The following is a 24,777-nucleotide window of genomic DNA, read 5'->3' as shown; positions in this document are numbered from 1 at the left end:
TAAAAGTGACAGTGGGCTCAGCACAGGCTGCACTCTGACATGTGCACAGAAAACTTGCTTGTGGATAAATGAAACTCTAAAAGCAGCATTCCTCAGGACCTTGAGGCAGGTTTCTGCTTGTCAGAAAAGTGACTTCTCCCCTTTGCTGTCCCTACAGGCCATGGGGTATCTGGTCCCTATTAACACACACCTGTAAACCAAAGTCCCCAGTTATTTCCCAGGCCACTCTACCCTAACTTCCAAGCTCCCTCCCTACCTTTTTCTTAAAAAAAAAAAAAAAAAAAAAAAAAAAAAACTGGTGATGCTAGAAGAGCAGTTAGTGCTCTTAACCAACAAGCCATCTATCTCTCCAGCCCCAAATTATGTAACTTCTCAGAGCCTGGTGGTACACACCTAAAATCCCAGTACTCAGGAGGCTGCCCAGCTCGGGCTACATAACCAGGCCCTGGTTCACAACCACATGGTTCCATGTTGCAGTGTTTACATGTACAAAGCTCTAGGTTTAATCTGCAAGACCACAAAGAGAAAGACCCTGACCAGAGGTGTGGTGGCTCACACCTGTAATCCCAACACTTGTAAGGTAAAAAGGCAAGAGGGTTTCAAGGAGTTCAAGGACAACCTGGGCTACAGAGTAAGACCCTGTCTCAAAACAATGTCACCTGTTGGCCATACACTATAGCACCAAGGCTGAGATCTTCCATATCAAACAACAATGGTGTTCAGTCTCCTGTCTGCAAGAGCCTCTACACACAGTCTTTATTTTAGGGCACAGGTCAAGACATTTTTCCTGTAAACATTTTAGACTGTGTGGAGTACTCTTCTATGGGGTGTTTCTCTATAAACCTTTAAAATCCAACAACCAAATCTAGCTGGGGTGAGCATTTGGTAGATGTTAGAAGAATAGTAAAAATGCCATTTAGACATGTAAACATGTAAATACCCAAAGCTAAAATCCAAAACCCAGGGACATCACTCACTCAAGATAACCAGACCCAGTCCAAGAACCCCAAAATACCCAATGGACAATATATAAGCAGAGACCAAAAGCAATGACCTGCTCTGCACATTTGGAGAGATACCACTTTGATACGCCCAGTGGCTGGAGAGTGTCCCCCAGGACCCTAACCTGAGCCTCAATCAGACACTTCTGTTAGAGACTGGACCTGACCTCCAGCTCGCTACGCTGCACAGGAGAGCACCCTTGGGGAGATAGGCTTAGAGCTATAGATAGGAATTTAGAGTGTAAACCGTGTGTGATGACCCTCAGCATAATAATATGTAACTTTTGTTATACTATGTGTATCTACATTTTTGCTCCTGACAGTGGGAAACCCAGAGAGCAGTCCTAACAGATTCTTACAAATGAATTAATTCCTTCCATGGCTAGCATAGAGACATTTAGATAGCAGAGTGGGTGAGAGGGACAGCTCCTGCCTTGGTCCTGGCCACTACCCACACACACCCCAGTGTTAGGTAAACATGGCTGTGCCTCTAGGTTCTGATAAACCTCCCTCTTGGGGCTCTGATACAGCAGGGATTGTCAGGTTGCTCCCAAAAAGGGCAGACCAACTGATGTGTCCAAAATTGAGTGTAGGCCCAGCTCAACCTGGACTATAGGACGGTTTCAGGCAGTTAGACAAAAGCCAGCATGCCTCAGGAACTAGTGGAGCCCAGTCTACCAAAAGGAGACCCATCCTTACCTCTGCAAAAGGGCCCTCCCTTCTCCAGTTAGCCTATGGCTATAGCGCCTAATAGCATTTCAGAGTCCACACCAACAGCCAGTGCCTCCTCCCCTCAGCTACTCACCCTTCTTTCAACTTGACTATTCTCCAGCCTATTGCTCCAGCTTCTCTCACTGTTTTCTCTAGTCTCTATCCCCTGTTATTCTCCCTTCTCTCACAGATAGCTCTGGCCATATCCAGTCTGCCAGCTACGTTCAGTCTATTTCTTTTTCTCTTTCTTCTAAACTCTTTCAGATGCCTCAGACTATTCTTGTTCTCTCTCTCTCCTCTACAATAATAACCTTTCCCTAACCAAACCATGGAGCAGTCATGTTATCAGTTTATACAGTGGTGACCAAGGGAAGCGGCATGCAGGCAGGGCACACACTCAGAGAAGGCAGCAGTACTGGACAGTCTGTGAAAGCTAAAGTTAGGTTTTGAGTTTAAAATGCTGGGCTGAAGAGATGGCTCAGAGCACTGGCTGCTCTTCTAGAGGTCTTGAGTTCAATTCCCAGCAACCACATGATGGCTCACAACCATCAATAAGATCTGGTGCCCTCTTCTGGCAGGCAGAACACTGTATACATAGTAAATAAATAAATTTTTTTGAAGTTTAAATTGCTGTGCTTAAGAGATCTATAAAATAAAAATGCCTCTAACCTATAAGCCCCACTTGCCCAAGGTCAGATAAACCTGTAAGGCCCACTTGCCCAAGGTCAGATAAACCTGTAAGGCCCACTTGCCCAAGGTCAGATAAACCTGTAAGGCCCACTTGCCCAAGGTCAGATAAACCTGTAAGGCCCACTTGCCCAAGGACAGTTAACTTTCTGGAGCGCTGGGGGCTGTTGTTCATGTAAGAAGACAAACCATATGTTGGCACTTCTGTAAACAAGGTTGATTGCCCCAACCATACAGGTTATGCTTGATCATAGTTAGGAGGAGTTACAAAGACATGAAGTACATGAGGATGTGTGCTTGCCTACAACTGGATGAAGGTGCAAAGTACATGGCTTTGTAGGTTTTGCCAGGCTAACATAATTCATAGCCATTCTCTGGGAATCCCAGTTATCAACCTGGCTAACATACATCATCCTGGCCAATATTTAATAAAGCTTGCTTCAAATTTGGCCCAAAAATTGTGGTAGTGGTTTTATTCTCACCTGGTGACATTAACAAATCCTGTCTCCAAAGGTTCCACTACCCCTCTGGGCATGTGGACTTTTCTTCTTGTTTCAAAGACAATTCTTGCATAGAACTGTTTCCCAGAAGCCTATGTGAGTCAAAGTGAAGCCAAACTCACAAAGGGTGAGGTTCCCAACCCAAGAGAAAGTAGTCCCCAACAGCCCTGAGGCAGTGGTCAGTTCACCCCTGAGGCAATAGGCCTCAAAATATGGCATCAAGACTGGCTTTAAAGGGCCAGCAAGATGGCTCAGCAGATAAAAGTGCTTGTTGTCAAGTTGGACTCATTTAATAAGGAAAGAACTGTCTTTACAAGTATCTTCACACACAAACACAAATAATGTAAAATATTTTAAGACTAGCCTAAAATAACAGAAAATATTGTTTATATTAAAACAAAATGTTTGTTTGTTTCAAAACCTAGACAATGTTAAAAATAAAGTCCAAACACAACTGGGTGGAAGGGTTTCCTCAGCAGCCAACAATTGTAAATACCAACTACAGAAAAATTGAGCACCAAAGAAATAATTAAATTTCCAGCAGAGAATGTCCAAATTTAAGCCCCTAAAAACAAGCAAGCATCAACCTATTGTGTTGACCATGCCTCTGTAGAGAAATTTTAATTCAGAACATGGCTGCTCTGACAAAAGATCACATCCAAAGACCTTCTAGGTCTGTATGATCAGACTAGAATACAAACACACCCTTACTCCAGCACTTAGGAGACAGAGGTATGCAGATCTCTGAGTTCTAATCAGTGCTCAGTTCAGTTGAGTCAGGGAGTTGAGAGGCAGTGCAGTGAAGCTGAGTTCGTAGCAGTTCAGTTCATGGAATTCAGAGGCAGTTTTACCAGGAGAGCTTTACAGAGGGAGGCTAAAGAGAGAACAAGCTATACACAGGTGAAGACAGAAACAAGCCAGAGGGTAAAAAGGAGACAGAAAATTAGAACAGAATTACTAGTTAGAGGCCAAGCATAGTAATTCAGTGAGAAACTGAGAGAAGCCAGATTGAATCAGTCAGCCTGGAAAGGAGTTTGAGCCAGAACAGCTGAGATGAACCAGCCAGCCAGAGTTCAGAAAGAGCTAGAAAGGGTGAGCTTATTCAGCAGTAAGTCTTAGAGGCTGAAAACATTCTATGCCTAGATTAGACTGTAAAGAAGCTAGAAGCTTCCAAGACCAAGTCTAGGTTAGTGGACGGACACAGTAAGCCTCCAAGATGACAATTAAAACAGAAGAATAAAAGTTACTTTAACATGCCTCCTCTTGTTTACTCAGTTACAATGAAAGTACATGTAAAATTTTCTACATCTTTCCCATTCAATGTTAATTAAGCTCACCTTCATCCTATCAGACAAGCTCGTCCATCACTTAAGATGATGTTCAAAGTGAGTATAGTGGCACACTCCTTTATTCCCAGCACTCAAAGACAGAAGCAGGAAGATCTCTGGGAATTTAAGGCCAGCCTGGTCTACTAACAGCCTTACCTGTCCTAGGACAGCCAGGACTCCATAAAACTGAGTTCCATCCCTAGGACTGAACAAACACACTAAAAATTGCCCAAGAGCCTATCCCCACAACAAAAAATAATTATTTATTATTAACTAATTAATTAATTAAACCAAAACAGTTCCAAGTTCAAAACAGTGTTAGGCCTCTACTCTGGGTGTGAGGACAAACTTCCAGGCAGGTAACACCTGGTGCACATTCAGGTCAGACCAGGCGTTCTACTCCTCTGAACAAGGACTTTGGAATCTTGCTGCTCAGCTCTTCCTGAGTTGAGACAATGTCCTTGGGGCAGATTCTCCACCCAGGTCCAGATATTTCATTAACCATCTTCTGTCCCTGCCCCCCGGGATATCAGCAAGCCCCATGCACAGCCTTCATGCCTGACTGTGCAGGTGCCTGCTTCAGCCTGGGATGGGGGCCTATGAGCCAGCCTGGCCCTTGCAAGCACTGGGTAGCTCAGTCAGGGCTCACTGCTCATGCTGCTCTTGCTGTAAATTACTAGCAGGTGTGGGGAGAAGGGTACACTACTCATTTCCCTCTTAGTCACTAGGAGATGGACATGGGCTCATGCTTGTAACTGAGTTACCCCAAGACCCTCCAAACTGACTTCCTTACTGGTTTCTGAGCACAAACAAGATGATTGAAAAAATCCTTTTCATAACAATGTTATTGCCTATTCTGAAGAAAACAAAAGGCAAAACCAGTATATGTAGGTATCTATCACAAATTAGATGGATTAGGTAACAAAAAAAAATGGTTAAATTACCAACAATTTTGAGAACAATTACCAACAATTTTGAGAAAGCTCAAAATTGGGCCACCATATCATCCTAAAAACAAGGAAGCATCAGATTTTGGCAGAAGCAATGAAGCCTAGTTGAGCCTCCTGGCCTGGCCACACTCCCCAACATGGCTGAGTGCAGACTCTCGCCCTCTCCCGTGACTATGAGCTTAAATCAAAGCCAAGTATTACTCAATAAGCCACTCATCACTGCTCAGCTTCTCCCCAGGTTGCTCTGCAGACTCTTCAATCAAGATGTCCTGGCACACCAGGGAGAGGTTGTCCATAGTCCATGGAGGCCCAAAATCCCCAGTTCACCCAACACTGGTTTGTGCCTTTTACACATCACAATGCCAACAGCCACCCAGGCTTACAAGGTGGCCTCTCCTCCAGACTGCCCTCCACAGCACCAGAAGTAGGAAGAGAAATGACTGGGTTTGGAGCATTGATTCACACATGGTCATCGACATAGCCACAGAATGCAGTGGCATTTCCATGGCCGCTCAGAACTAAAGGCAGTTTCAATGATTAATTATTTGTGCCAAGTTGTCCAGGCAACTTTGTCAGACATTTGGTCAACCATTATGCTAGAGGTTGCTGTGAGGGTATTTAAAAAAAAAAAAAAAAAAAAAAAAAAAAAGATTAACATTTGCATCAATAGATTTTCAGTTAAAAGAATATCCTTCTAGACTAGGTGGGCCTCAGCCAAACAACAGGCTGCAATACAAAAACACCTGACCTCTCCAGAGAAAAAAGGAATTCTGCCAGCAAACTGCCCACATTCCACAATCCAACTCTCCAAGTCAAGAGAAAGAAAAAAAAAAAAGAAAAGGACACACATGGTGATACACACCAGAATCTCACTTGGGAAGCAGAGATCCAGGCCAGCCTCAGCTCTAGGCCAGCCTGGGCTACATGACACCCTGTCTCAAAATAAACAAACAAACAAAGAGACAGAGACATATAGGCAGAAATAAAGGTAAGTAGTCAAGGAATACACACACACACACCACTGGTTATTTCACAAGAGAATTATGACTAATACAAGAGGTCACAGACTTTGCTCCCAGATGCAAAACATCCATAGTCTGTGAACATGAATGATGCTACTGAGAAATGACTCTAACAAATAGTTTGGGAGTTATTGCCTATTCTATATGTAGTAGCCTTACATATACAGCATTCTAGAGGCTAAGGCATGATGGTGTGTCAAAGGCCAGACTGAGCTACTTCCAGAGACCCTGCCCCAAAACAACACAAAAGTGAACAAGCTAAATACTCAACAGTGACAGAACCATTAAGCAAGTGAGGGTTCTTCAGAGACACAGAACCAATGAGAGGGATTCCAATGAGGTGCAGCCTTATGAACCTGGATACTGTACATCCTACAATCTTCAGCCCATGAGCTGAAGACCAGGATGTGGGCAGGAAAAGACCAGCACACTCATGCTGTCAGACATGAAGGAAGCAGCCCACCTCCCTCAGGCTCTTCTGCTCTCATTAGGTTCTGGCTGAAAGGAAACACCTGTCATGAAGTCAATCCATCCAAACACTGATCTCAGCCTGAATACATTCCCAGGTTCCAGAAACAAGGATTAAACCTGGGCAGCTCATGGTCCAGCAAAGTGAGCATCATATAAAACAACTAAATTACATACTGACATGGAAAATATTTAAGTTCTAGGAAGCAGCATATGTGAACATAAGTTGGCCAGCATGGCCAGTCTTTGCCGACTCTGGAATTTTTTTTTCTCTTTACCTCACAGAACAGGGACCATCACAGATGACGGCAGGTGGGGTGGCCAATGCACATATATGAAAGAGAGCAAAACTTGTAACATTTTCAGATTTATTTATTTTACTTTATGTGCATGGATGTTTTGCCTGCATGTGTGCATATGTGCTATGTGCATGGTGCCTGGTACCTACCTTGGCCAGAAGAGAGCATCAGATCCCCTGCGACTAGTTTTACAGATGGCTGTGGCTCACCATTTTGGGACTAGGAAACAAACTTCTGTCCTTTGCAAGAGCAATAAATGTGATTAACCACTGAGCACTCTCTCTAGCCTCAAAAACTTTTTAAACAGACATAGTCTCCAAAGGGAAAAAAATACATTATAGTACACAAACATGGACTGCAGGAGCATAGCACTGGAGGTCTCCAGTGGGTGTTAAGAGTCCCACTTAGAAGGACACTTTCACACAAGTTAACACCACACTTTACCAGGAGGGGCTATGACGTCAGCACCATGATACTCCATATACTCCGGATAGCACCATGTACTCCAGAGCTGAGGAGAAAAAGATCTCAGCTGGCTAGTGTGACTTTAAGAGCAGGAGTAAAGAGAACTATGAAGAGCAGCCAGCAGAAGTAGCAGTTGGCCCATGTGACATCACTCAGTGTGCCAGTACATGTGTCAAAGCCTTCACATACCATGTGACTTGGCTCTGAAACATGCCTGTTCTTTTCTCTGTGATACCCACTAACCTAAAACAGCAGCACACTGGTCACAGGTTACTGATGTAGTACTATTCTTAGCATTCTTTTTGGGATGGTTCCATGTAGTTCAGGATGCTGACCTTGAATTCTCTGTATAGCCTAAAAAGCTTTGAACTTCTGTTCCTCCTGCCTCCACCCTCAACCCACCCCTTAATGATAGATTTAGCCCAGCACACCCAGCTAATGCTGTACTAGAGCACAAATACAGAACTCTGTGCATGCCAGTCAAGGCCTCTATCAATGGAGCCACATCATCTGGCCTGTCATAGTTCTTAGGTCCAACCGTATTGTTACACAAGACAGTTATCTCTTCTCTTAGCAGCATTTCTCAACCTATGGGTCATGAACCTCCAGGGGTCAAACAACACTTTTACAGGGGTTGCCTAAGACCATTGGGAAACACAGGTTTCATGATTCACAAAAGTAGCCACGTTACAGTTATGAAGTAGCAACAAGAATAATTTTATCTTTTGGAGGGGGGAGTCACCACAGCATGAGGAACTGTATTAAAAAGTCACAGCATAAGGAAGGTTGAGAACCAATACATGCAGCTCCAATCAATGACATTTCTTCAGGCCAAGCCTACTTTCCATGTGAGCTTCCTAGGCTACTGGCAAGCTAAAGACAGAGGAAATTCTAGCTCATGGAAACCAAAGCCTTATCTTCAGGCAAAAATTTTATATTAAATCCATTTAAATAGACTCAATTTCCTTAATTCTCAGCAGGGCAAGGTCATAAAGATGTAAAGAATGAATAATGCCCCCAAAGGACACAAAAATTTCACTATTTTTATGTATATGATGTGTGCGCATATTCATATGTCCACATTCACATGCACAACTGTGGATACAAACATTCCTTGGTGCACATGTTGAGGTCAAAGTTCAAGTTCATGTCCATCCTGCCCTTCTACCATGCATGAGGCAGGATCTTTCTTCTTCCCTACTATGTATGCCAGGCTATGTATGCCTGACTTCAGCTTCCAATGGTTCTTCTGTACTGACCCCATTCCCTCGAGAGCACTGAGATAACAGGTCCCAGCATCTAGCTGGGAAGCTGAGAATCTGAACTCAGGTCACCAGGCTTGCGCAGCAAGGGCTTTACCCACTGAGCCATTTCCCCAGCCCCCAAACTCACTCATTTCACACTTCCACAGCAAATGACTCCCTCATCATGTAGCATAATAGAACTCCTGCATCACGAGCTCAAGAAGAACTTACTTGTCTGGTGACCCCAAGCGGCCTGTGTGCTTCCTTCCCGGTGGGTTCCTGTATACATCCTCCTCATTTTCATCCACATCATCATCAATGCTTTTCACATCAAGCTTCTGGTAGCCCAACTCCCCATTCAAAGAAGCAGACTCAATTTTCCATGAGCTGCTGCTCTGGCTCCCGTTTGAATTTGGCCCAAAGGGGCCTTCAAAGGCTGCCATGATGTTGGAGGACCGGTCAGAGTTCTCCTCCGAGCTTTCTGCAGTCCCAGGCATCTTTTTTAAAGTGTCCGAAATGCTCTGCTCCTCCTCATCATCATCAAAAGAGACAATGTTGGTCACCTTCTTTCTCCTCCTACGCTCCCGTTTACATCTGGCATCTGGCAAAAGAAAAGCTGTGGCAGTAGACGGAAGGAAGGCCAAACCACACTCCCCTGGGGCAGTAAAGCCTATTTTCACACTAAGAATAAACTAAGACTAAATCAGATTATGTTGGGTTTTTAGGGGTTTTTTTTAATAGACTTTTTTTTTTCATACAATATACTCTGATTATGGTTTCCCCTAGGTCCTCCCAGATCCACCCCAACCCTCCACCCATTCAAATCCAACCCTTTCTTTCTCTTCCTAAACTAACCAGAATAAAACAAAAAACAAACAAATAAAAAAGAAGAGCCAAAGAAAAAGAACAAGAAACACATACAGATGCAAAGACATAAATATTCACACATGCAGAAAACCCGTAAAGACACAAAATCAGAAACCATAGTATTTATAAGCAAAAGACTTGCAAGATTAAACAAAAATGTCCAGATAACACATAATGAGACAAAAAACAAAAAACTTACAAAAATATCACTGACCATTTTCTGCTGGGCATTTTTTAGGGTTGTTTCTTTTTTTTTAACTATTTTTAAGGGTGTGTGTGTGTGTGTGTGTATGTGTGTGTGTGTGTGTGTGTGTGTGTGTGTGAAGTGTACAGATACCAACAAAAGTGAAAAGATGTTATCAGATCCCTTGGAGCTAGTAATATAGACAGCTGTGAGACATGGATGCTAGGAATCAAAGTCAGGTCCCCTCGAAGAGCAGCAAACTAGGGAGGCCAGAGGCACTAGAGGTAGAATCTACTACTGTTATTTTTGCTAAAGCTCATCTTTACAAATATTCCTCTACGTATTTATGTTTATACCCACAGGTTAGTGATGCTCGCAACTTTGGTTAGAGATGTTGCTTTCTATACTGGGCAGCATTTAATTCAGACTTGTAAGCGGTCAAAGTGTTAAAAAATAAACAATTGTCAGTAATCAGCCCAACATGAGACATCTTTATCAAGCCCAACCCAGCCCACCAAGGCTCAGAGAACAGTGAAAAGAGACAGAAATAATGGAAGATCCAGGAGGTAAGGAAGAGTGCTATAAAATGTTGTCCACTGGACATGATGTGGTGAACTCACAACAGCTGTGTTTAATTGCATAAGACCAAGCCAGTCAACATTCCAGGATTGTGAAGGAGTGGATCAAGAGGCCTTACCTGTCTGAGGAGCTGTGGGCAGCTGACGGCTGCTGGGGAAGAAACTGGCTTGTCTTCAGGGGTATGTGGCTGCCAAGCTGCCCCTGCTCTAGTGGATGGCCCCACACCCATGTTCATGCAGGCAGCACTGATTACACTCAGTGAGTGTTTATTTATAAAGAGGACATGAAGGCAGGAAGGGGAATGTTAGGGGAGAGTGGGAGGTAGGTATGATCACAACACAGTATTTACAAGTATGAAACTGTCAAAGAATAAATAAACATTCTTTTTTTAACAGGTTCTAAAGGGAGGGCTGGGGGTAGCTCAGTAGGTACAGTGCCGGCTGCAAAAGCACAAAGACTTGAATTTGGACTCAGTCCTGGGAGAAAGCTAGGCATGGTGGTGTACACCTGTAACTCCAGCCATGGAAGGGCAGAGACAGGTGGATCCCTGGAGCTCAATGGCTAGCCAGTCTAGCCAATCAGTGAGCTCTGGGTTCTGAAAGAGAGTCTGTCTCAAAACAAAGGAAGGTGTGCAGCCATAGAGGAAGATCGCCCATGTTGACCTTTGGCCTTTGCACTTACATACATGTACACACACATTACATAAATAAACACACATACACAAACCAACAGATAGAGAGATAAAATAGAATTACAAAAGTGAGGCGGCTGGGTCAGGGTTGTGATCATTCTCATTGGAAGCTAAGGCAGAAAAATCCAAGTTCAAGACCAGAATAGGCAATGGAGTCAGTTCAAAGTCACCCTAACAATATAACATCTTATCTCAAAAACAAAACACAAAAAGAGCTTGTGATATAGCTGGGTGGTAGAGCACTTGCCCAGTATGTACAATGCTCACTACAAAAATACATATACTTTTTTAAATTTTTTAAAAAGGGATGGCCATGATTATTACCTTAATGGATCTGGGATGACAGAGATCAGTATTTAACCCCTGAGTTTTGATTTCTACTAAAAGCAACTCACTAACAACTCCAAATGCTCTAAGGTGTCATCAACTTCTGGCATAAATTATCTTAACTGAAACAATTTCCCCATGCCTGCTCACAGTCAAACTCAGAGCTACCATTTTCCCTTAGGCCACTACTTAAACAGCATCTTCCCAATACAAGCAAGCCCAAACCATCCTCTCTGGAGTATCCCATGCTTTCATCCTATATTCTACAAGAGCAGTAAGTTGCTTGTGTCTTTTGTTTTAAAATATCACCCCTGCCCAAGATGACTAAGTAAGATGCTAGCAACAAAACAAACAAATAAACAAAAAAACAGGAAAGGAGGGGAGAAAGAAGACAGTGGTGTTAGATGACCCACTTGGCTTCCTACTTCCTAGGACTAGCTATTTGCTTGTCTACCCTTTGCTCCACTGAGAGGAAGTGACAGCATTAAGGTGGGTTCCTCTCAGCCCCACTCACATTTCCTTCTCAGTGGCCCTAGTGTGCCACCTTGAGAGCCCCTTTTGGCTCACCAACATTGACGTTCTTGGATATGACAGGCAGAGGGTCAGTCTCCTGCTCCGGCTTGATGAGAATGGAGACAGCAGAGGATGCTGTGATCTCCCTGAGAAGGCTGCTCATGCCCTGTGTGGACTCCTTCAGCAAAGATGTCACATTCTGCGTTGACTCCTTTAAGAGGTCAGAGACAGTAGGAGCAAATTTGCTCTGCCCATTCAAATCTTTATTGTCAATGTTAATGGCAAAGAGTATGGAGTTCAGACCTGCCAAAAAAGGAAGGAGGGGTTTGCTGTCATGCAGTCACACCTCCATCATCAGCAACAAGACAGTCTATCAGGGACACATACTCATCTTCAGCTTCTATGAAACCATCTGTAACTGCACTAACAGATTTAGAAGCTCATATGAACAGTCTTTCCATATCCCCTCCCTGAATGTCAGGAAGACAAACAACAAGAATCACCCTGGAGACAATGATGGCAGATGTTCTGGAGAGAGGCTGCCTGGGTTGAGGCACAGAACTTAGTAGCTCTGAGACCTTGGTCAAGCAACTTGTCATTTCCCTGAGATGGTGACAAAAGTAATGCTCTCAAGATCATGGGTACTGAATACTTCACCTAGCAAAACCTCATCAAGAGCTCAGTGTGCACCTAGAGCACCATTACAATTACTTTAGCCAAGACTGACACTAACAATCTACTGTCTATAAAGAAAACCACAGCCAAAGCCTGACTTTCTCATCCCTTGATGAGACCAACACTGCCCTCAATATATGGGACTCAATGTCAGGTTTTAGAAGAAAAAGAGTGTAAATGGAACAATAAAGAATTTGGATGAAGGACAAGCTGTCATGTTCATGATCTCTCAATCATACCAATCCAGGGCCTTGCTTCATGCTGATAAGCCACATGCACAGCCTTTTATTTTTTATGGTTCTCTTAAAGCCATTAATAAGTGACTGGAAAGCTAACAGCATTCTCATGTCACAGAAGAGGAGAGAAGAGCTGATAGAATTCAGCTGACATGCAGCAAAACTAGGGTCAAAGCAGTCTGCCAATCCCTAGTTCTTTATAGTTCACCTGCCAGGCTGCAAGCCAAACCCTTCAACCACATGCTTCAACTGTGTGGTGTCAGATTCCAGATAAATTGTCCCACTTAAAAAACAACACAACAGTTACTCTTCCAACCAGGAGGGCAAAGAACAACACAGCATCCCCTTGGGCAATAAATCCACTCCCAGAAGCTCTCTACTCATCAAGCTTCTCAAGGCTTGTCACTCCTGGCCTCAACCAGGCTTACCAGCTGCCATGGTAGGGAGCATACTGGACCGTTCTTCATCCATCACAAAAGACCAGTCTTCATAGAACGTACTGCAAATGCAAAGAGAAAAGGAAAAACTCTTAAAGGAAGGAGTTCTCAGTATCCACACACTGGCAATGATGCCATCAGACGGCTCTCTGGAAAGGTCAGGCCTAGTCTGTCACCCAGAGGGAATCTGGTTCCTCTCTACTTTCAAGCGTCTCACTAGAAACAAAGATCTGAATACACAAACCCTATGACTTCCTTCTTGGTCCCATGAAACCCTGAACTGTAAAGGGCTGAATACATATATGCAAATGTGTTTATAAAGCAGCAAAATTGAAGAGGACAGAATGACGGACTACACTCAACAAGGTACCCCAGAAACAGACAGGAAGCCCAAGCTCACCAACAGGGCTCACCTGATTGGCTAATTCAAGAATAATTTCAGAAGCAATTGCAGAGCTACAGGGCTCCATCAACCAGGGCATCCATTATAACTTCTGGGCTACAAACCTGGACTCCAAGTCAGTCCTGGAGAGGGCTGGGAGGGTAGAGGGCCCCTGTGAATTCCAGTAGCAGCCAGGGAGGGTCAAGGAAGCCTATGGGGATCCAAGGCAATCTAGCCAATCAACGGTACAGCAGGGCTTAAAAACAGGTCTCCCAAGTCAATTTCCAAGCACTTAATATGACTCTGTTAAGCCATAAATAACAAGATTCCTCGATGCCAGGTAACAAAATTGCATGTACAGCTTCAGCAATGTCAGTTCAGTGCTGAAGTGGCCTGCAATTCAGCAAGAGATGGGAAAAACTAGATGCTGAGGTGACTGAATACAACAGGGAAGAGGCATGATGGGAAGATTAAAAAAACCACAATGTCAAGCTAGCATTTTGACCACATACAATTCCATAACAAATTGGGAGCATTTGAAGATCTGAACTAGCTTTCATACATGTAGGTGAATCTGGAGTGGGGAGAGAGGGGGAGTGCATCCATGAATATGCTTGCACATGGAGGCCAGAGAAGCACCACCAGCGTAATTCCTCGGGATCCAGTCACCTTTTCTGAAACAGGGACGCTCATTGGTCTGGAGATCACCAAGTAGGATAGACTAGCAGGCCATGAGCCCCAGGAATCTGCCTATCTCTGCCTCCTTATCACTGGGACATGTACCACTGTGTTAGCTCTTTTTATGTAGATTGTGGTTTCTATTGTTTTTAATTATCTTTTTATTATTTTTTTATTTTTATTAATTACAGTTTATTCACTTTGTATCCCCCCATTACCTCCCTCCCTCTTCCCTACCTGTGTCCCTCCCCCAGTCCACTAATAAGGGAGGTCCTCCTTAATTATCTTTTTCTTCATTATTTTAATTTGGTTTTCTTATTGAATATATATATACATATGCTGGATATGTGTGAATTCAGGCACGCATGTGACAATTTTCAGGAGTCACTTCTCTCTACTTCCACCATAGGATTCACCGGATCTGGAGGTTGAGCTCAGGCTTACGTGCCTGTGTGCCCAGCAAGAGCTTTTACCCACTGAGCAACATCTCACTGAGCTAAGCATGTTTAAGAGCAATCCCAGAGCAGCCACAGAATCACTGGTGGAGTTACCAACAGCAAAAACACCACAGAGTAGCAGGGCAGCACAATGGGGCACTTGTCTAGCATGCACCAGCACCTGAGTCTAATTTCAGGTAAAGAAATTAGGCAGAGAAGAAGGAGAAAATGGGAGAAGTTGAAGGAGGAACAGGGCTACAGATGCAGAAAGGGAGACCTGAGCCTGCAAAAAAACTGGGAAGACTGAGATCAAGGGACTTTTGGGTGCTGAGAAGCTAGCTCACCCACAATGAAATATGGGTGTTAAGTTTCAGCCCTGTTACACCAGAGTTACCCCAGGTCAGAGAGGATTGATCATGGCCCCTTGGGTAATCAGCTGACATATATTGTGTCTAGTCTACCATCTTCAGAGACAGGTAGCAACAAGAAGATATAAAAGTGGCCAACTCAGGCTCCTGAGGATTCTCAAGTGTTGCTACAGCACAACATGACCTGAGTAAACTTTATGCTCAAAAAAAAAATTGTATGGTTTTGGCATCTTTGTCAAAAATCAGGTGTCCACAAGTGTGTGGGTTTATTTCTGGGTCTTCTATTCAATTACATTGATCTACCAGCCAGTTTCTATGCCAGTACCATGCAATTTTTATTACTGTTGCTGTACTGTACAGCTTGAGATCAGGGATGGAGGTACCTCCAGAAGATCTGTTATTGTAGAGGATTGTTTTAGTGATTCTTGGTTTCTTGTTATTCCATATGAAGTTGAGAATTTTTCTTTCATGGTCTGTAAACAATTGTGTTGGTAATTTGATGAGAATTGCACTGAATCTGTAGATTGCTTTTGGTAAGATGGCCATTTTTAGTATGTTAATCTTGCCAAGCCACAAGCATGGGAGATATTTCCATCTTCTGATATCTTCTTCTAATTCTTTCTTCAGAGACTGGAGGTTTTATGCTCAATCTTCATTCAGAAAGGCAAACGGGATGGACATCAGAAGAGGGAGAAAACAGGGAACGTGACAGGAGCCTACCACAGAGGGCCTCTGAAAGACTCTACTCAGCAGGGTATCAAAGCAGATGCTGAGATTCCTAGCCAAACTTTGGGCAGAGTGCAGGGAATCATATGAAAGAAGGGGGAGTTAGTAAGACCTGGAGGGGACAGGAGCTCCACAAGTTGAGCAACAGAACCAAAATATCTGGGCACAGTGGTCTTTTCTGAGACTGATACTCCCAAACAAGGACCATACATAGAGATACCCTAGAACCCCTGCACAGATGTAGCCCATGGCAGCTCAGTGTCCAAGAGGGTTCCCTAGTAAGGGGAACAGGGACTGTCTCTGACATGAACTCAGGGGCTGACTCTTTGATCACCTCCCCCTGAGAGGGGAGCAGCTGTACCAGGCTACAGAGGAAGACAATGCAGCCAGTCCTGATAAGACCTGATAGACTAGGGTCAGATGGAAGGGGAGAAGAACCTCTCCTATCAGTGACTGGGGGCAGGGCATTGGAGAAGAAGAGGTAGGGAGGGTGGGATTGGGAGGGGATGAAGGAAGGGGCTACAGCTGGGATACAAAGTGAATAAACTGAAATTAATAAAAAATATTTTTTAAAAAAACATGGTCAAATGAAGCTTTTAACAAAAACAAATCACTTCCTTCCCTAATGTCTCATATTATGAGCAGGCCTGGTCTTACAGACCTCTAATCCCAGCACTAGAGAAAAAGGCCAGCCTGGGTTACACAGTGAGTTCCAGGCCAGCCTAAACTACATGTGAGATCTTGTCTCAAAATAAACAATAGGACAAGATGCTTCCACATCTTTCAGTCAATTTACTGAAGAATCCCAAATTAAAACTCCATGGAGTGAGGGGCAGTCTGTGTCCAAGGGCAACAGCTATCTGTGTCCAAGCCTTGGTCACAGCAAGCACTGATAGAGTGCTGGCTACTTGGGTTCCCCTCCGAGCCCCTTCTAGGCATGATGGCATCTGTTCTCACACCCAGGGAGTAGCTGGCAGGGCTACAGTGTAGAAGCCCCTTTTGCCCCTGATGGGGACTAGGAAAGTCTGTCTCCAGCTTGTTCGGGGCCATTCTGCTGGGTACCTGAGCCTGGCGCGGTCAGCCAGGAGCATGTGCAGGTAGCGCTCGAGGGAGTGCTCATTGAGGGCACAGCGTAACCAGGCCCGGCCTCGGCCCACATCTGCCGTGATGTGGTGCAGGGAGTAGAAGCGTTGCAGCTCGTGCTTGTTGAGGACCTCCTTCACGTAGAACCAGAACACAGGCTCTGCAAAAAGAAGGCAGCAGTGTGTCACTGGGCCGAAAGCTGTTGTCTTCAGAGTAATGGTCATTAGGCAACTTCATGGAGTGTAAATAGCAAACTTCCTTAGCACAGACAACATAGAACAAAGGAATAATCAAAAGTAAACAGGGCCTTAAACTCCCCACCCACCCATTCTTAGTTAACATTTTCAAAACATTCCAGCCAGTCTTTTTTTTTTTTCCTTGCACCTTTTTAATACAAAAATCAATATTTGTGGCTGCTAAATTATGTCCTCAAACATAACTATACTCTTGTCTCTAGAACCTGTGAACGTAGCCTGATGAAGCAAAGGACTCTTGGCAACTCTGATGATGGCAATCCCTGTGGACACAACATATTAACAAGTGTCTTCATAAAAAGACAGAGAAACTGACCCAGAGGAAAGAAGGTCATGTGACTAGGAGAGCAAAGATTAGAATGATGTGGTCACTTGCAAAGAATGACAGCAGCCAGCAGAAGCAAAGAGAGGTGAGAATAGCTGCTCTCCTGTAGTACCAGCAGGAACCAGCCTGCCATTGTCATCCTGCAATGTTAGCCCATGAAACTGACCTTGAAGTTTCAGCTCCCAGGACCATGAGAATCGATCTCTTTAAGCCACACATGGTGCCATGGACCTGCGGTCTGGCTAATGAAGTAGCTGAGGCAAGAAGATAGCTTAAGCAAAGCAAGGAGTTCAAAGTTAACCTGGGCAACATAGCACAATCCCATCTCATCCCAGCCCAGCCGAACAAAACCAAAAACCTACATAGTGTATTGTTGTATATGTATATGTATATATATACATACATACATACATGTAATTCTGTATCTTGATTCAGTTCTTTCTAAATTGTGAATATTTTCCAGATTCAAAAGTCCTCAGAACAATTTTGTACTATTACTTATTCACTCAGTCTTCTTAATGTTGAAGGTGATTTCTGGCAGCTTCCTGGTGGGACATAATTTAGCTCCATCTTGATTACAAAGAATTTGCTTTCCCTCACACAGCAAAGAACATCCTTGATCATGAATAATAGCCCTCATTCCTAGATCCTCAGGGGAGCTTCCCAAATAATGAACTACTTGGTAGAAGGACAGGAACAAATTTAAGGCTACAGGAAGGCCTTGATAAGGTTGTGTTGAGCTGTATGCAGCTAGCTGTCCTTACTGACCTTTCTTCAGGTCTACCTTTCTTACCCACATGCACAAATTACTTAGGAGTTTAAATCCTAGGGTACACCTCATTTTGTGGTTGATTTTCTTTACAATGTTGGCTCATCGACCCTTCTTCATGTTATGATCAGTACTGCAATGACAGTTATTAGCTCTTGAGTATTAATTGTATACCAGCCATTGCCAAAACATTTCATAATTGACCTCACTCAAACCAAGGCCCTCTTATTCGAAGGCAAAGCCTGGACAAGTCCTGTGTAGTTAATATGAATGTTAATAAGCAGCACAGGTGAGCGGAAGTATAGTGCCAAACACAAGCCACTCAAATCATATTTTGCCTCTGATATCTTCAAATGAGCAAATTCACAGTCTGATTTCTAAGGGGGGCAGAGCCATGCCTCTGCTGCCAAATCCAGCTTTTTTTAACTTATTTATTTTATCACTATCATTTATTATTATTATTAATTATTGCATGTGCATTACTGTTTTGCCCGCATATCTATATGAGGGTGCCAGATCCTCCAGAGCTGGAGTTACACACAGCTGTGAGCTACCATGTGGATGCTAGGAATTGAACCCATGTCCTCTAGAAGACCTGCCAGTGTTCTTTTCTCTTTTTTTTAACTTTTTTTTTTAAGTTTTTCAAGACAGTTTCTCTATGTAGCCCTGGCTGCCCTAGATTCTCTTTGTAGACCAGGTTGACCTTGAATTCACAGAGATCTGACTGCCCAAGTGCTGTGTGCTAAGTGGTATACGCCACTGCGCCTGGCTCCAGCCAGTGTTCATAACCACTGTGCCATCTCTCCAAACCCACACTGGGCTATCTCTCCAATCCCAAGACTCAGCTCTCAATCCAGTAGCCAAACAAGTTTGCAGACTCCCCTGAGAACATTTAGAGTCATCAAGGTTTCCTTCCCAAAGAATGCAAATATGCACAGCTCCAAAGACCACACCCCAAATTAAGAAAAGCTTGATCTAATACTCTGATACTTCAGTTGAACTGACCTAGGCTAACCGCACCACTCTAGTGAGCCCTGAGTGTGCCTAGCCAGGAGAACAAGGACTCATCTGTGAGAAACTACATGTACAGCAGGACGAACAGGTGACAAGATCACTCACAGCTACATAGCCTTGGGTAGGCACGGAACTGTGCTAAACCTCAGGTTCCTGTCCTATGAGCACAGAGTAAGTGGCCTGAGATTTTCGGTTAGTTGGAGGAAAGGGCAGGTAGGGTGCTGAGCACAAGGCAGACACAGGCCATTCAACAACGGCAGCCAGACAGGAGATAACCAATACCCACGGCTAACAAGTGTTGTGTAGGCTTCTCTTTCCCTTTCTGGATCAGTAGCACCTAAATGTGTGTATATGAGTGTGTAGATATTTGGGAACCCAGTCATCCTTCCAGGTCTTTTTACTTTGTTACGTATGTTTATTTAGGGTGTGTATGTCTAGTACAACACGTGTGCAAACATCAGAATATAGCTTGCAAGAGTCAGTTTTCTCCTTCTAGCACGTGGGTCCCAGAAACTGAACTCAGGTTGTCAGGCTTGGTGACAAGAGCCTCTTCAGCTGAACCATCTCACTAGCTTCATTTCTCAGAAGAAACTTCCCAGGATGAAAGAGAAAGTGCAGTTCACTCTCAGATGTCACATGGCAAATTCACTGGACTATATAACCACACAAAAGAGGCTACAGACCCTTCTCTGCCTCTCCGCTAGTTCCTACAAACTGAACCATCCTCTCCAGATGGAGTGAGATTCTAAAGACTTATGAGGCTAAGGAAGCTCCTGAAAGTTACAAGATTCAGAGTCATAAAGGCAGCAAACACCTGCTGAGGAGAGGACACTCTTCAGTGGAGCTGTCTGCAAGTTGAACAGCAAGCCCCAGGAATGCAGCTTTGTTGAGTCATCAACCATGCTGGAGCAGCTTTTCCATGATACAGCTTCCCTGAGTCAGCCATGCTTCTGTAAGGAACCCCAATAAACTCACTGGTTCATTAAACTATACTTAGGTGGAGTCACTCCTTGGCTTGCCATCATTTCCCTATCTACTACAAAAAGGCCAAGAAAAGTTACATTCAAACACCAGCACAGGGGACTCTGGAGAGCATACCACCCTCAGCCAGTAAGGCCTTTAACATCAAGTGATTCTCACTGGCATCCTGTCTTCTCAAAAAAAAAAAAAAAAAAATGCAGTGACCTCCCCCCGGCCTTGAATACCAGGAACACTTTACTATAAAGCATGTTTTCACCATTCAAGCTTGCAAATTGCTTACTGTGAGGATCTTTTTCAGTTCTGTCAGTGATGCCACTGATGATAAGAATTATCCCAGCAGGGCTCCACTTCAAAATTAATGTGGTCTATTTAAAGTGCAGCTCACCTGTCTGGTAATGCAAGCACTGTCCATAATTTAATTTGGAAATCTATTCTGATCTGCTTTGAAACATGGGGAAAGTTCCAGAAGCATGCCAGGGCTTCAACTTCTCAGAGCACCTGAAGCCAACAGCCAGAAAGAACAGGAGCAGAACGGGGGTGAGTGAGCTGTCTAGAGGCCCTGCTTGTAGCTGACTAACAGAACCAGCTTTGGCAGTTTCTAACAGGCCTTTGTACACGGCTTTCATTGCTAAGAATTCATACCTCACATAGTCTCAGTGGGCAAAGTGCTTGATGAGCAAGAGAAGGACCTGAGTTTAGATCTCCATCACCCATATGAAAAGCCAGGTACAGGTACATCTGAATGAGGTGGCATATGCCTGTAACGCCACCACTTAGGAGGCAGGCATAGGTAGATCACTGTAAGTTTAGGCCAGCCAGAGATACAACATAAGACCCTGACTTAAAACCTGGGTACAGGAGTGCACCTGAAATCCCAGCACTGGGAAATCAGAGACTGGAGGATTCCCTGGCTTGCTAGTCAGCCATTCTAACCCAATCAGTGAGCTCCAGCTTCAATGAAAGATCCCTTCTCAAAACACGAGGCAGAGAACAATTGAGGAAGACAGCTGACATGGTCTCTGGCCTGCACAAACAGCTACATGTGCACACACATACACACACACACACAATAGCAAATAACATATAAAATGTGCACATGAAGTTGACTCAATCAGCATCAGACACAGCAAACATGCCTGCTGTAATTGTGTTCAGCAGTAAGCGGCTGGTTAGTATTGTCATTACACTAAAGCCTAGCAGAAAGGCGCCCCGAGAGCAACCCCCCCCCCCCTTGCTTATGGCAGTGCCCCTCTTTCCTATGACGAACATACCCTGTCCTCTTCCTGACCAGCAGAGGCAGGTCCCGCAGATGGGGAGACCATCAGACTACATGAGGGTATCCACTCTATGACACAGCATCAATCCAGCCTGCTTTAGATCTGTGCTCTTCATGGAGCATTGTATAAATGCAGGTGCCCACAGAGGTCAGAGATATCAAAACCCACTAGAGCTGGAGTCACAGGCAACTATGAGCTGCCCAACATGTGTACTGACTCCTCTCCAAGAGAAGCATGTGCTCTTAGCCTGTGAACACTCTCTCCAGGTTTAATGTTCATCTTTTCGGACAGTATATGAAAAGATTATTTATCTCCATTACTGAGGGGGTTTTCATGGCCAAAGAGGCTACCTCATTGACCTCACATTAGTCCTGGCCCATGTGTGGCCCCTCCACACAGCTCTATCTAAAACACCAGGAAAAAAAAAAAAAGAAAAAAAGTCCTGGAACCAAAAGCTGCAAACTACGGCCTAGGGACAAATCTAGCCAAACTTTTTTTTTTTCTTTTTGCTGAAAGTTTTTTTGAAACAGAGTTCCAGGCACTTACGTAACAGCTGCTGCTGCCGCCTTCAAGTAACAGTTACAACAGCAAAGCTGAGCAAGGTGACCCAAAGTCTGCAATACTATCTCATCCCTTAAGAAAGAAGTTTGCAGACACCCAGAATTAAGAGCTCTGAGGGCCATGCAAGCCCAGAATCACGTGAGACTACCTTGCAACACCACATCCACCATGGAGACCACCCACAACCAAGCCTGCCTAATCCTCAATCCAGAAAAGCACCATTTTGTTGAAAGACAAACAGCAACCAATTTGGGTGGCACTAAGCCTAGAGCCCAGCTCAAATGCTGGATCTCTCAAACCTAAAGGACTATCTGTCATTTGCAACCAGAACACAGCTAGTGTGATGAGATGGGGCTTGTGCTCTGATCATCTGATGAGCTACAAAGGACCAATCTTACTAAATAACAGCTCTCCTCAGCAGCTCTCCAGCAGAGACTTGAAGGGATGATGCTGAGCAGGTAAAGCAATGTAAAAAATTAAACAATGCATCACCTAATTCTAAAGATCTGGGTTCCTTGCAAATAAGGACATCTTTCTCTCGCATCATTTGACAGGATGGGTAGTTGGCTCCAAGGCTCTGAATTACCAAAGTCTTGACTTCATCTCAAGGTCACAAAAGGTAATCACACCTCTGGGCTTTACATTCACAATCAGAAAGGGAAGAAAGGCTCAGATAAAGCCAGCTGTCACTCCTCTTATCTGACAAGGGTAAGCTACCCCAGAAAACCACAAGGAAGCAGAAGTAGAGAAAAGAGCAGTGGGACTGGTTTGATCGTTGCTGGGCACTAGGCAAACTCAGGCAAGTGCATCTGGCACTAGCAGCAAACACACAGCCAAACACTGCTACCCACATTGCTCTCCTCCACCCTAAGAACTGGGTGGAAACTGTGGCTCAAGACCAGGACAATCCATGAGGCAGATGTCATCAGGCAGGGACCCCAGCATCTTCCAGACGGCCACAAGACTGTGTCTAGAGCAGAGGGACTGTGGCTTAAGTATGAATGACAAATAGTAAAGTAAAGCTTTGTCTATCAAACACAACTTGATACGTTTTGGTTTGGTTTTTTTGTTTTTTGTTTTTTGTTTTTTTTTGTTTTTGTTTTTGTTTTCATAAATCCATGACAAGTACACTGGCCTCCGGTAGCTTCACCTTCGTGTCTGTACATGTTACTACTGCAGATGCCTCCATCAGTGGCATCATATGCTATTTGTCTTAGTGCTTTTGAAGGCTCTTCTACATTATGCTATATGTTGATAACTTAGTGCCTAATTACTTCTTTTCTTGACTGTTGTTTGTGTTTTGTTTTATATTTGTTTTGAGACTGTGTTTTACTCTATAACTTGATATGTATTCCAGGCTGGCCTCAGACTCACTACATAGCTGAGACTAACCTTGAACTCTAATCTTTCTGCCTCTGTGTTCCAAGCGCTGGAATTACAGGAGTGCACCCCTGAATCCAGCTAGTGTTCTCTCACTTTCTCTCTCTCTTCCTTATCTTCTCCCTCTCCTCTTCCTTTCTCTTTCTCTCTCTTTCGCTCTCTCTCCCTCTCCTTCTGCCTCTCCTTCCCCTCTCCATCTCTCCTTTCCTCCTTCTCTATCCACACCTCACTGACAACCCAGAAACTTTCTATATTTATATCAACCTGGCCTGGCATTCTCTTATGTGGCTAGCCTCAGACTTACAGTCTTTCTGCCTAAGCACTGAAGTGCAACCCAGGCATCTGCCACTCCAACTCTTTATTCCTTCACACAGATGTGAAAAAAGTGGGAACGTGTTGAACAGTATAGAAAGTAGGAACATATCTTATGTGTGTACATATACATATGTACACACACATTCCTATATATACATTCCTACTATATATGGTGTATATATATATTCGCACACACAATCTTTCCTGTTATATTTTTGCATGTGTAATGTGTGAGTGGCACACGTGTGTTGTATATGAACATGTGGGTATGGCATAAGTGCACTCATGTGCATACAAGGAGGCTAGAAGAGGCCAGAGCACCCTGCTCCATCACCCTCTACCTTAATTAGTCTATGACGTGGACTCTCTCACTGAACCTGAGGCTAGGCTGGTGGCAGCAAGCCTCAGCAGTCCTCTAGTTTCTGTCCCACACAGTACTGGAGTGGCAGGCACATGCATAGCCACACCCAGCTTTTTACATGGATGCTAAGGATTTGAACTCAGGTCCTCAAGCTTGCACAGAAAGCAGGCTTTCTAAAACCTGTGACTCATCTCCTTTTAGATCTCTACTTCATCTTCTTTGAAGAGGCATATTCATCCTGAGATGGGTAAAGGTCTCATGGAAACTTCCAAGCTGGTAATCATGTACCAAAAATTGACAAGTCAGGTGTCAAATATGAGTCTTCATGAGACATCAAAAAGAAATACCTTTAAAATAGCCAGAAGTCACAACATTCCCAAGAGACATTAGCCTAGCTACATTAGACTGCTTCTCAGTACTGGGCATTGAATGTAGGCACATGATAAGCAAGCACTGCCCACTGAGCTATAGTCCCAAACTATTTTTCCTCTTTACAGAGGCAGTATGTCATTTGAACTTGCAATCCTCCTGCCTCAGCATCCAGAACTTAACATACTGGAACCTACTCATGCACTCATGTTTCTTGCATTCCACCTAGATGCCAAGGTCCCTCTCCAGGGCCCCATTGGCATCCTCACAGTCTGGGGACGATGGGTTGAGGAACAGCAAACCAGCAGCTCTC

General features: G+C 44.1%; 1 protein-coding gene across 4 annotated transcripts in view; it reads right to left on the bottom strand.

Moving 5' to 3' along the window:
* The window catches only part of Snx29 (sorting nexin 29), a 423,868-nt gene that overhangs the window by 356,656 nt on the left and 42,435 nt on the right, over positions 1–24,777 (bottom strand). For all 4 annotated transcript variants that reach the window (XM_060364193.1, XM_060364196.1, XM_060364194.1 and 1 more), the window contains 4 exons: positions 16,838–17,018; positions 13,176–13,246; positions 11,891–12,139; positions 8,907–9,276 (listed from right to left, as the gene is read on the bottom strand). In XM_060364193.1, the coding sequence (XP_060220176.1) occupies positions 8,907–9,276; positions 11,891–12,139; positions 13,176–13,246; positions 16,838–17,018 (871 nt within the window). The remainder of the gene's footprint in view (positions 1–8,906; positions 9,277–11,890; positions 12,140–13,175; positions 13,247–16,837; positions 17,019–24,777) is intronic.

This window comes from Meriones unguiculatus, chromosome 11 (genome assembly GCF_030254825.1).
Source record: "Meriones unguiculatus strain TT.TT164.6M chromosome 11, Bangor_MerUng_6.1, whole genome shotgun sequence".
In the NCBI taxonomy this organism is placed as follows: Eukaryota; Metazoa; Chordata; class Mammalia; order Rodentia; family Muridae; genus Meriones; species Meriones unguiculatus.
This window is presented reverse-complemented; position numbering and strand designations above follow the sequence as displayed.